We start from the raw sequence: 13,575 nt of genomic DNA on the forward strand, positions 1-13,575 counted from the left end.
ATACCAATATATTATTTAAATTATTCGAATTTGAATTTTTAAAATTCAACTCGACTTGAAATTGTAACTGGAATTACTTATTTGGGTTAACTAAAAATATCAAATAACTCAAAATTCGAAACCTTTTTCGAGTAAATTTTGCTCTCAAATACACTAAAAAGTATAAAATCTTATTTGAAAATAAGCAAAAATAGACCTTTTTAATATTTTTAACATTTCATTTTAGATATCCGATTAAGAAAAAATATTATAACTCAATAGCAATGAAAATTTTATAAATTTTAATAGGTAAAATCTGATTTAAAAGAGAGATAAGAAAATATAAAATCCAAACGACTCAATATTAATGATCCGTGACAAATTTGAATTTAACTCTATTTAGAAACAGGGTTTACATTTGGGAAAAGTTATAAAATTCAATGATGTGTATATGTATGGATGAAAATGGCTCTCTCAGCTTCATGCACCCCCAAAAAAACAAAAGGAAAAAGTATAAGAAAATGCATAAGCGGAAAGCCAACTAGTCAAACAAAAATCATCCGGCAAAGCACAAAAAGAAGGTATATCAGTGTTGATTGTTGAAACATGGAAGCAAGGGTGTTCATGAGGAGGCTTTTTCATATTTAGCCTTCACAGCCAAAGCAGCTGCCCTATACCAGGCAGCTGCCGCCATAGCACCAGGATCTGGAACTGTTGCAAGTATTGCCGCAGACACATAGCTTGACCGCCCCGCCTGCAACATCCCAACACCACACTAACACATAAATTTTTACATATACATATACATATACATTCAAGCACCAAGTATTTATCTTAACTGCAGTTTAGAGACTAATTCAAACATCGATATTTATGTTGCAAATCAAGGGTTGTGGTTTATGTTAGAAAGAGTGAAGAGACTAAATCTGGACTTAATTTAGTAGCAGTAATCCTGACCCTTACTCGTCCCATAAAACCTCACCTGCCTACGAGTCAATGAAGCGAAAGTATATATCTTGAAAAGATGCAACAAAAGCATCAGGATCCCATTTGTCCAGCGTCAAGTAATATATGTTTAGTGTTTATTAGCAGCTATCTGAAAAAGCTTCCTACTTTAGTAATCCCTCTGAGATATAGCACTTTAATGAAATTTTATTGCCAATGACAGCCGACCAAAGGAAACAACAGCTAAATGCAATCAAAATTCTAAACACCAAACAAGGTGAAGGCAAGATGATAAATAACCTGAGCCTGCATGTCTTTAGTTGATTCAGCTCCTGCCAATGCAGCTTCAGATGAAAGAACAAAAGCAGTAGAAGAATCATCACCAGCAGTTAATCTCTGCTTGCAAAACAAAATATTAGTATGAAATCTTGGACTGCATCAACAAAAAGAGCAAAAGGGCAGTCGATCTATATAACCTCCTTAAGAACTGATAATGCAGGAATAAGGGCATCCAGTAATGTACGATAACCAGCACTAGCCCCACCATATTTACTGACTGCATCAATGGCAGCTTCAAATGCTTCAGCCCCTAAAATAAAGCGTCAGTGAGACAAGGTGTCTAAATAAAAAATGTCTCAGATGAAGGGCATCATCTCACATTGCTTTGCTGTGACAGTGGAATCTGAGTTAGCTTTCAACCGTGCATATGCTGCCTTAGAAAATATATTATATCTGCTCAAAGAGAATATCAAGAGTTATATATTTCTAGTTATATCAGTAAGTATAAATCAAGCAGAGAACAGGCAAATAAATTACAGGACTCCACTTGTTCCTCCCATAACTCTTCTAACAGAAGATCCAATTTCATTCACTGTTTCTGCAGCATCATTCAGAGGATAACTGGGACAGGTGAAAATGATTCATCAGGTAAGATCCAATGATATAACAAAAATATTTGTTTGTAATGATAATCACTTAGGTAAAAAAAAAAAAAACATTCTTACACATTAAAAATTTTAAAAGTTACGTATCTAAAGCTGTCAGCCACCAATCAATACATTACACTTGCAAATCAACTACTGCAGAAATGATAATGGAGGAAAAACTAGTTACACCGGAGATAACAAACAAAGAAATCATGTTACATGCTCCAATCTCCAGCAACCCATTTGACTACAACTTTATACATTAAAAAATCTCCTACCAGAAATATCCTCTGCAGTGTTATGGGCATTCAAGTCTTTGAAGCATCTCAACCAACTGCATCTATGGGATTGGTCTTGCAATGCAATGACAATAATAGAAGTGTATAATAAAGTGAAATCAAGTGGCTGTATGACCAAGAAAAAGATCTATACAAGGGCCATGACAAGCTCCACATTGGAAGGAGTCTTAAAATAAATATTACACTCAATACTACTGGAAAGCACTATAAATAAGATAAATATACCTCTTCCTACACGTCTAAAGATAATGACTCATCAAAACCTCTGAACTGCATCAGAAAGCTATAGATATCAAACATAAACCTAATTACTATGGAGGCAGACAGCTTGCATAAGTATATATATTGGCAATCTGGCCTAGAATTGCCACAGTTACTTTGCTAGAAGAATTTCCCTTGATTAAGTCACAAAAGAAACATAAAAAAAATGGAGAAAGAGAATACTATTTTTTCATATCATCAAGGATTGCTGTTGCACCGCTGTACATCTGCAAAAGCAGGTGAATCACATATATCATGCACTAAATTGTAAACCAAAAGGCAAAATGATAACCCAGACAGCTCGAGTGCACAACTTACTGTTGACCCACAGTCACCATCACCAACTTTGCTATCCCAGTCATTCAAACTGTCCCTCATAACAATTACTGCATTTACTGCTGCCTCAATAGCCGCTTCTAGAATGCGGCCCTGTTCACTAAGCTGCAGTGGCCGACTTAATGACTGCCAGGAACAAACATGAATTTAGTAAGATAGCAGTCAAACACAACAAGAAACCGTTTTTTCCCCATACCGAACAGGATATGAATAATGTCATGTCCTCAAGAAAATATAAAGGCATCAGAGTCTATTTAACGATATTAACAACCTCCACCCACTACCCACATGTAATGCATTGAGGTACCAAAAGGAATATAATCACAGGATCCAGTTCCAACTTGAATTTCATCTAATCAATGTATATTTCTGTTATTTTCCTTTTTTTATGCTTCTAATTTTATTTTGGTTTTCCTTCTATGGACAACAAAACATCTGACAGTTATTTGTGAAATTATTTTACTTTTCAAGAAAAAAAAAAAGAAGAAGAAAAAACAAGCCTAACACTAGTAGCTTCTTAGTGTAATCCATATTTCTTTTTGTTATTCTGGGACAAGGACAAGCAGTCACATTTGGCCAATTTGTATTCAACAACAGGACATACAAAGCAAACAAACTTTTTATTTTTGGTACACAATGAGTGGTTATTATAATGTCATTACGTAGTCTTTGTTGGTAGTAGTACTGCTATTATATTGTCATAACCTATCTAGCAAGTATAATATCGTGCATTTGGTTAGCCGTTGTCAATATCTATCAATGGTAACATCAAAGAATGAAGATTTAGTGATAGCAGCTAAAAAACCTAATATCTAGGTTCTAGATGAAAGAGATGTTAGTTTTACTTTAAATGAAAACTTTAATTAGTTTACTTTCCTATAACAAATGGCCTGTCCTTTCCTACTCTTCTATAGAGTAATTGATTACTGAACTTACCTCCTCACTCTTTGTTGAACGAGATGGTGGCAATGGAACAGGAATCTTGGCAGGTGGACGATTACCTACAACAAAACAAGGAGCTTGAACTGAACCCAAAATAACCTTTGAACTTCATTTAAATTTTCAATATAAAATTGTGAACTGTTATATATGGAGGTTGAGAGTATATTCTTCAGTTCACAATGCAATTTAGATCATCAATATGTGATGCAATATAAAACGTCTAATTCCACAAATTTCTTCCTAATGCATTTTATAGACAAGTGAAAAAGAGGAAACATTAACAAGAAGTATCAATATTCTAACACAATGACAGACCAGCAGAACCAACAGGCCAATGTGGAGCCTTAGTGGGAGCATCCAGGCGTTGCAACAGAGTTTGATCTGCCTTCATTATAGATATTGAAAATCCTGAAAGAAACATTGTACAGATAATGAACAATACTTGCAAGTAGCAACAAAGAGAACTTTTATATCAACAACTAACCAGCCATATCAAGAGAGGTCATAAATGACCCTGTATACACTCTTTCAACAGCAAGTCCAAATTCCAGCTGTAACTTAGGGACAGTTTTTCCAGCTGCAATCATTAGTTCCATCACAGGAGTGGCACCCAAGCTACAAGTCAATAGATCTTTATCATAGTGATGACAACAAAAGTATAAAAATGTTGAATAGACTAGGACAAATAATAAGAAACACAGAACATAAATGCAAAGGGATGTATGAATATGGCAAACAGAGCTCAATTAGGAAGATAATATAAGCATTCATCAAGCTTAAGCGTAAAATTTAGTGATGAGCCCTTTGTTTAAGTTCTTATCAAGTTTGAATCAAATAAATGAACCTAAATTGACCTCTTAAATGAAACGAAGTTCATTTTCCTAAAAACTGGTTTATTTTCAAAAGAAATTCCTAAAAATAGGTTAATTTTAAGGTTAGAAAATTCCCCCAAGCAACACAAGATGGCTAAAGCCATACTCTTCAATCACTGTATTGTTATTTCTAGCTTAAGGCCATAATCGTCAATCCTCATCCTTTTTCTCTACCTCTTCTTACTCTCATCATTTTGTATCAACACCAAGTAATATGGTTATTTGCTATGAAAGTCTCGTCTATTTCCTAGCTAAAAAGGTAGAATGTGAAATATAAGCACCAGGCCATTGCTAACCCCAAAACCAAACTGATCAGAAAACACCCTCTGGCCCCCAAAAGGAAAGTAGAGGAAAAAATCAACAGCAGAAAAGAAAATCAATATACATACATACCCATTAATCATGAGTACCACTCTATTGCCTCGTGTAATTGGAACATAGTTAGTTTCCTGAAAGATTACATAAGTAAAATTTAAAGTAACAAGATGATAAAGTTCTGAGATAAATAATACATTGTAAAGGAAGGAAAAGAGGTAGCGTTGCTAGGTTGATACGATGAGTAAAGCAGAAAAGGCTGATCCACGGCAGGTTATTGTATTAATGGAAGATCAAGCATTTACTGGCTATATATTGATCTGTTATGCTATTTTATCAATCTAAAAGGCCCCTTTTTTAGTCAACAACAATAGAAAAGGCAAAAAGATCATGTGCCACAGAAAACAATCTTGATTAATAAGTATTAATAGCAACAGCCTTGAATCTTCAAAAGATGCATGGTTCTCTTCAAAATATATTAGAAATGGCCCAATGGCCCACATAAGCAGCACATTTCAACATTTGAACCTAATGTAATCCCCAAATGCAATAACTTTTGAAGTATAAGTATTGCTGCTATGGTGAAAAGAACCAGAGAGAAATCTCAATTTTTTTTCTTTCCTTTTAGTTTCTAATTGTCTTGAATGGTTCTTTAGCAGTCTTCTATGGTGTCTATGGTGATCTAAGCCATATTTACCACATCAGCATGATTGAATGGCCAGCCTTGGTTCACTAGTAATTGGACTTAATGAGCCAAAATCGAAAGGGGAAGGCTCAATTAGACAAAATAGAACTAAAAGAAATATCATTTCAGTCGAAAATAAAACTTAAATAGTTGCTAGTGATACTAGGCACATTATGTTTGTACCCCCAAAGTAGAAGCAGAACTAAAATAAAATAAAAATATAAAAGACAGACAACAAGATATGATAGTATCACACTGAAATACTTGAGAAAAATTCAAGGATACTTTCCTCACAAAAGAAAATAGTACACATTATCAGATACCATAACCATTGGTGGAATGAGATGCATGTAGCACGAATTATGTTTTCCTTGAAGACGGCAGGGGGTTAAAAAGGATAGGCTGGCTCCACAATAAGAACATACCGATGATAATATTTGCTTAAGAACATGAGAAACCACCACGTCCACAGACTGGAGGTCTGCCACAGCAGCACCAGGTTCCCCATGCTGAAAGACAACAATTGTTAGCTCAAGATAAGTATTGAAGTAGGAATCAAATCAGGTAAAAAAGAGAAGTACAGTGCCAGACAAGAGTCAAAGGTTAAGAGTATAGAACTAATGTCTAAAAGTGATCAAACAAAAAAGTAAAAAGAGAACTAATTCCATATGGTTTTGCAGAAACACAGGTATAAAGTAACTCACAATTCCCAGACCAAGTTCCATCTTTCCTGGGCCCAAGCGATCAGAAGTAACCTGACCAGGCAACGTGCAAACAGATAATGCTACGCCCATAGTTCCAACCATCTGAGATGCACGTTTTGCCTCAGCAGCAACATCAGCAAGAGAAAGGCCAGCTGCAGCTGCAGCCCCAGCAATCTGCATTCACAAAGGGGAAGAGGATCAATTGCAAAATTTTAGTGAAAATAAGATTTGTAAGGGGGAAAAGGCTACTTTGCTAGAGAGAGAGAGAGAGAGAAAGAACCTTATTAACAAAAATAGTTCCTGCCAAGCCTCTTCGTCCAGCAATCCCTAGAAGCGGAGGTAATGCACAATCATCTCCAACAATTACCGTCTGCAAAGAGAAGGAATCGTATGCATATATAGATTTTATTCTCCCTCACAAAATTTTGGACATTCAAAGAAATAAAAGTGTTCTTTCAAGAGATTATGTCTAGCATGAAAACATACTTCTATTTTATAACCTTCAGACCTTGCTTGCTCAGCAGCCAACCCAAAATTCAAACGATCACCAGTATAATTCTGTCCAAATCCAAGTTATACCATGAATTAGAGCAAAGAAATATTAGCCATAGTATGCTCGTTGCTTCATGATTAAACATGCTTCTAACCTTTACATTAATGAGTTTGTTAAGGGTTTTTCATTTTACTTACCTCTTTCAATCACCACCATCTCCACCCCGGTTCACCTCCTTATTTAATTGAGGCAGGGTTGGTGGGGTTGGAGATAATTAAACAGAGATATCTTCTAAAGCATTGAAAAGTTTAAAGCACACATCATGATAGCATTAAATCCCCCAATACAACAATTGATGTCATATAAACCTATAACTTGATTAATTAGGAAAGAGAAATACCATTACTATCAGAAGGCATCCCATAGGACCAGTAACAGCTCGAATGCCCTGATGAATTAATTTCAGGCACAAACATGAAGATGTCAATGATAATTAGCAGGATGATACATTTCCTTCTAAACCACCAAAAAGAGGTGGGAAACAGAAAGCATACTGCTAAAATTGAATCAACAGAAGGAGAAGCAAAAACATCTCCACAAATGGAAGCCGTCAGCATCCCTTCTCCCACAAATCCAGCATGTGCTGGTTCATGCCCACTTCCACCTCCTATGTCACAAATTATATTAAATAAAATTAGCAGTGTACTATTTTTCACAATTTTATTAGCCAACGTAGATTCCAAGAGACCCAATATCACTTGGAATGACCATCATTTCCTAAGGCAGAAAAACCCAGTATACCTTTTCACATTCCTTTTCTTTACTTATTTTATTTTTAAATACAACCTTGTAGAAGAGTAAACAAGATGTAACATGGAATATCCATATACATAAATAAAAGCCATACAGGTAAAGCATATGTAGCTACATGGAAAGAAAATAAATTTCAATGAGAAGTGTAGAGACGAGGAAAAAAAGAATCATTCATGCTCTCAAAGTTTATGCCCAATGATGCATTGCAAGTAATCCATAATTGGTTCTGGACAGTCAGAATAATGAGCATACATGCTGAGGGAAACTACAAGTTTGATCCCAAAATTACCTAACAAAGGGCAAACTAAACTAGTTGATTGCAAAAATCAGTAGAAACAAAAAAGCCAAAAGGTGACTGCAGCTTTAAATGCTGTCTAGAAATCACCATAGCTTAAAAGGTATTAAAGGTAACAAAGTATAGAATTTCAATTTCAATTTGAACAAACTAAGACAGATATCAAGTGTTAGCAGCTTTGTAGGGCTCGAACCTGATATGACTGCAACCTTGTCATATGTTGCACCTGAAGCATCAGCACGAATTACAACTTTCACCTGGAAGCAAACAAGTTATCGGTTTGTGTTTATAAAGTCTAATTCACTGACTAAACATAAGCAAAGCGGATAACAAAATCACCTCCGGGAAACCATCCAAGTACTGGAGTCCGGGATATGTTTCCACAAGACCCTCAATAAATTCAGTCACCACATCTGCCAACACCATAACAAAAGAACCTCAAAATTGGTTTTCTTCACAAAGCAGAAATCTAGAATTGGCAAATCGTTGGTGGAAAGAGCATGGTAAAGTAATGCAAATGAGAAACAAAGAGTAAATATAGCTTGATATAGCCCAACACAGTGTAATTAACGCAGAAAATCTAGGAAAAGAAACAGTAAGAATCTTTTCTAAACCCTTGTTTGTTTTCCCTATTTCAGCAAATAGCCTTGCTTCATTATCAGCTTTCATTTACTCAAGACCAAATGAAGGAAACTACAGAAACATAAAACAACTAATCAAATAATAAACAAAAAAAAACACTACTATTCAAGTAATATACAAAAATTACATGCATCATCCATTTTGTAAACGATAATCAAAGGGCAAAGCACAAAAACAATAAAAAAATCCAAAATTTCCCAATACGAACGCAAGTAAACATGAAATTAGGAAATGCGGGCAAATACTATCGTGAACTTCAAAAAGAAAAAAAGAAGAAGATGAAGAGATAGAGAAAGGAAGAGAAGTGTGTAACAGAAAAGAACAGAAAATTAAGTTTGTAGGTTTATGGTTGGAAAAGAAAATTGAGAGGGGATATTAGAGTAATAGGGGGAGGAGGAAATGGTGAAGAAGAGAAAAAAAAAAGCAAACCGTCGGGATTGTTGATGAGTTTCTTCCCTTGAAAAGCCATAAACTTTGTTTTGTTTGAGGGAATTCAGATATGGGATCCGATGGGAGAGAGAGAGAGTTTAATTTTGTTGGACTTTTTTTTGGTGGGGAGTCTCTTGAGAATTGCAGAGCACACCCCATTTTGCTTAAGCCTGGGCAGTTGTTACTTCTCCGGACAAGAAATTGCGCCTCCAATTACCAAAATGTCCTCCCTCCTTTTTCTTTTCTCTACATTTGTTGGCTTCTTTTTTTTCAGCCCACCAGCCTATTTACACCCATCTTTCTTTTCTTTTGAATTTTTTAACATTTGAACCAAAGTTAATTCATTTAGGATCTATTTGATCACAAAGTAATTGTGTAGTAATTTGTAATTATAAAGAATTGTAATTCTTTTGACGTTGTTGGTTGACAGAGTGTAATTACATCGTAATTCTTTATGTCATGTTTGGCAATACAAATTACATAATTTATATTTTTTAAAATATTAACTATGATAAAAATTTGAATGTATGATAAAAACAGGTTCTAAGCAAGTAACAAAAATCAAAATCAAATCATTATATGTATTATTAGTTAAAAAAGTAGTTGATAACACGATTACTAATAAAAATAGCAAAAAAATAAGCATCATATGAAATTTTATCTAATTGTTGTAATGTATACTTGTTGAGTTATTCTTTTTTTAATATTTAATCATCTATTGATCATTGATCGAGTTCATTACCATCTGAATTTGAAGATCTTATTCTTTCATGTACTTTACGAAGTATGGATCGTCTTAATTCCCTCTATGGTTGGAATTATGAAATATGCAACATGCTAATACGATCCAACCTTGCTTTTTTTTTTCTTATGCTATACTAAGGTGGTGCTGTTAATTTAGTTAATTTGTGAGCTCTCAAATGGTATCATACCCTCACGATATGGTGCAAGAAAACATTTTCTATTTGTATAATTAACATCGACCTTAAAATATTTGGTTACCCGTCCAAATAGTTTGTAGGTTTAATTATAAAAACTTATATAAACTTAATTTGGAGAAAGACTTATTATAGGACTTTATAAATTGTTCAAAACTTTCATAACAATTTTTATAAATAATATATATTTTTTGTCATAACTTTATAAAGTTATTTTTTATAAATAAGTTATGATAAAAAAAAACTCTAACATTTTTATGAATAAGTATATTATTTTTATAATATATAGTTTGAACACATAAATAATTTCTATTCATACTTAGCCATAATTTTTATATAAATAAATATATTATAACACTTTATAACATTGTTTATAATAAACTTTTAGCCATAAATTTAGAATTTTTTTAGTATTTAAATAATATAAATGTTAGTAATTTTATAAAATGCACAAATTATTTTTATAATATATTATTTTTAGATTTATAATTTAAATTTTATTTTACCATAATCATCACAAACACTCATACACGATTATACTTATATTATAAAATTTATAACTTGTATAAAAATATTTTTTTTTAAAATTAAATTTGTGTGTAATTAACGGAGTAATTAGTCCAATGTCACTCCCCTCAAAAAATTAGAAAGTGTAATTGGAGTATTCTACTTACACCCAATTTAGTGGGACCCATCAATTACAATGGTTATCCAAACATATCGCCGTTATATAATTATAAGCAATTACAACTAAATCTAATATTAGGGATTTTCCAAACATTTTCTTAAAGTTTTTTTGAAAGGTAAATTAATTCATTCAATGACGATAAGAAAATCAGCCCCGGATGGTCCAAAGTAGCGAGCAAAAATCAACAAAAGAATCGAGCATTCATCAAATTAGAGAGAACGACAATAAAATCATCCCCAAAATCACTTATAAAATTACTATTGCATGCATAAGCAAGACTAAAAAACGTGCTACAAGAGCAGACAAAAACTTCTAAAACTGAAGACTTGTTAAATAATGAAAAAATAAACAAAAACCATATAAAACTTAAGATAACACGGGTCTAAATCGATACATGAAATCATTTATTATTCTAAAATACTCTCAAAACAAAAACAAATTAAGAAGTTGACGGAAAGTCATCGACTTTCCAAGAAAAACTATTGGTGGCCGATGGAGTTTTAGTGAACGACAGGCACCCGTCATTTGTCCATCACAACTTGTGAAGACAAAAACTATACCCACAAAATATATCCGCAAACCAAAAAAAAGACGTGTAAACAAAATATAAGAAGCAAATGACTTAGAGAAAAAAAAAGGAAAAAGTTTTTACGGTTTTTCTTAACCAGTACTATCTAAAAAGTTAAAAACCCTTATTTTTTTTTATCTTTTTCACATTTACAAAGGATTTTTAATGAAAATAATAATTTTTAATTTTCACATATTTTAATTTTCATTTTTAAAATTTTGAATTAAATATGTTTTGTTTAATGTTTTTCATTTTTGAAGAAAATAAAAATGGAAATGGGTTATATTTCTTAAAATCAAAAGGAGTATAAAATATCCTTTGTTTCTCAAAACTGAAAAGGATCAATTTGTATAATTTCAATTTTGATGAGGGTATTTGCACCATATATATATATTGTAATTTTCATTTAATTATATGGGTAAAATGACTTTTGGTTTGGTTCATTGGTCAAATCACTTGGTTTTAAATCATAAAACAGTAGTCTTTTCATGTCCCACCATTTTAATTGAGCTCAAAATTGATTTATGTTGATCATAGACCAAAGCAAATATAGAAATGGTAGACCAATCTTTTATGTGATATGATAGGGTGAGTTACTATTATGGATTTATGGTACAACAGAACAAACATGGTAAGCCAGGCTAATTTTGTATAATCTCATATCAAATTTTTTAGTTCATCATTGAATAACCTCTAATATTTATCCTTGAATATGAGAATTAAGGTACAACAGAGTATAACAAATATATGTATGGTAGAATAGGAGGTGCAAGTAATTGGTTAAATTACTTTGATTTCTTCAAAAATTTTAATTCATTAAAATGCAAATGTAATAACTTTGGGTAGGAATACATACTTAAATCAAATGATTCAATAAATCAATAAAGAATAGATTAAATATCACAATTTTACCCTTAGATAAAAATATTTTATTTATATTATTATTCACTTATAATTAAATAAATTATTTGATAAAATACAAAATTATTACCATCAATCAAGTTTTTAAATTTATATTTAATGATATAATATATTAAAATATTAATAACTGAATCTTAAAAAATATAAAATATAAATTACCTTGTTAACTTTGGTTCTTTTCATTCCCCTCTTCTTATTTCTCCATTTTTTTTTATTTTTTATTTTGTCGTTCACACTCCCTCATCTACTCTATTTCTCCGTAAGTGGATGCCGTTTGATCTCCTTCATCTACTCTGTTTCTTTTCATAAATGAAGGAACCCAGAAAACCCCATTTGCTAACCCAGAACAACTCAAAAGTTTACCCACTACATCATCTCAATCTCCTTCCATATATCTTTCCGGAAAACGTAGATCTACAAAATAACTTAGTGATTTCAACCTTGTTTTTCGTCTAGCCATCTTAGTTTTTTATATGTTCATGTTTATATTCGAAGGTCCAAGGCTTACACTAATCAAAAGCTATTAGAGAGTGTTTCTCTCTTATTCTAAAAAATAAGAAAATTGTTAACTCTGATTCTGATATATGATTTCGGCAAGAATAAGATTTGCCATTTTTAAATTTTGTATAGGATATTTTGGGAAAAATAATTTAATTTTTGGTGGAGTTTGAATAGCCTATTCCTAGCCCTTTACCAATGAATCCCTGTTCCAATTGAATTGCAATAGCATTATGTGACCTTACGGTGAACCAAATGAAGGAATTACTATACTAATGGAAAAATCATTCTAACAGAGTGAAATAAAGTTGTAATGAAATTATATAGGTATAATAGTGGTTTGGTTGGATGAAATAGAATGAGTATTGTAATAATATTTATGCATTTAGTTGAGAGGAATAAATATGTGATAACAAAAAGAAAATAGACGAATCATAAATATGCCCTTTAATATTTTAATGTGATTTTAACATCAATTTAATATTAAAGAATACTATTTAAATGTATATTAAAAACATTTTTATATTAAAATATTTAAAATATTTTTTTATATTTTCTAAAAATTAAAAATATTATTTTATATTAAATCATATTAAAAGATTTTGTTTTGTTATTTAAGGTTGCATGGAATAACCATTATTTGGTGATACCAAAGAATGACTATTACGGGAGGACAAGGAATAGGAAAATAATGATCATTCCATTGAATGAGTCGTTCTTTCAACCAAATAAATGAATACTTTACTATTCAATGAATAATGGGGGAGTGTTATTCCATTCCCCCCAACCAGACATCATGTAATTTCTTAAATACCCCGTAAGGTTTCAAGTAACCCTTAAGAATGAAGTATTTTCCATAACGAGGGAATTACTTCTTTTTTTAAAAAAAAAAAGAAGAAGAAGCAGAAAAATTAAGGTTTTAAGTACACTTTAAGCAAATTAAGTAATTACCCCATTTTACTAAATCTTGGGTGGTATTACATTCGTACGAGGGAGTTGATATGCTTGGGGGAGTATCATCAGAAC

The 13,575-nt window shown here is 32.2% G+C and overlaps 1 protein-coding gene across 4 annotated transcripts; it reads right to left on the reverse strand.

Moving 5' to 3' along the window:
• Positions 1-347: 347 nt before the first annotated feature.
• Positions 348-9,141, reverse strand: LOC107908427 (putative 3,4-dihydroxy-2-butanone kinase). Of its 4 annotated transcripts, none has more exons than XM_041088633.1 (20): positions 8,937-9,141; positions 8,205-8,278; positions 8,059-8,122; positions 7,312-7,424; positions 7,158-7,205; positions 6,751-6,822; positions 6,545-6,634; positions 6,265-6,438; positions 5,986-6,069; positions 4,954-5,009; positions 4,173-4,303; positions 4,004-4,096; positions 3,683-3,747; positions 2,729-2,872; positions 2,594-2,637; positions 1,741-1,824; positions 1,583-1,656; positions 1,401-1,504; positions 1,225-1,320; positions 348-733 (listed from the first exon to the last, which is right to left on the reverse strand). In XM_041088633.1, exons 1-20 carry the CDS (start codon positions 8,974-8,976, stop codon positions 602-604), a joined length of 1,782 nt encoding a protein of 593 aa, XP_040944567.1. In that variant the 5' UTR covers positions 8,977-9,141; the 3' UTR covers positions 348-601. The 4 variants fall into 4 exon arrangements, with proteins under 4 accessions (XP_040944567.1, XP_016691079.1, XP_016691078.1 ...); XM_016835590.2 differs by having other exon boundaries at positions 1,401-1,513; XM_016835589.2 differs by lacking the exon at positions 8,937-9,141 and adding an exon at positions 8,480-8,914.
• Between the last annotated feature and the right edge of the window lie 4,434 nt (positions 9,142-13,575).

Source organism: Gossypium hirsutum, chromosome D02 (genome assembly GCF_007990345.1).
Source record: "Gossypium hirsutum isolate 1008001.06 chromosome D02, Gossypium_hirsutum_v2.1, whole genome shotgun sequence".
Taxonomy (NCBI): Eukaryota; Viridiplantae; Streptophyta; class Magnoliopsida; order Malvales; family Malvaceae; genus Gossypium; species Gossypium hirsutum.

Coding starts and splice junctions, on each gene's coding strand:
- LOC107908427 (XM_016835588.2), bottom strand. CDS start 8,534: ATGAAAGCTGATAATGAAGCAAGGCTATTTGCTGAAATAGGGAAAACA. Junction 1,514..1,582: donor CACTGTCACAGCAAAGCAAT/GTGAGATGATGC, acceptor GCTTTATTTTAG/GGGCTGAAGCATTTGAAGCT. Junction 1,321..1,400: donor CATTATCAGTTCTTAAGGAG/GTTATATAGATC, acceptor TTTTGCAAGCAG/AGATTAACTGCTGGTGATGA.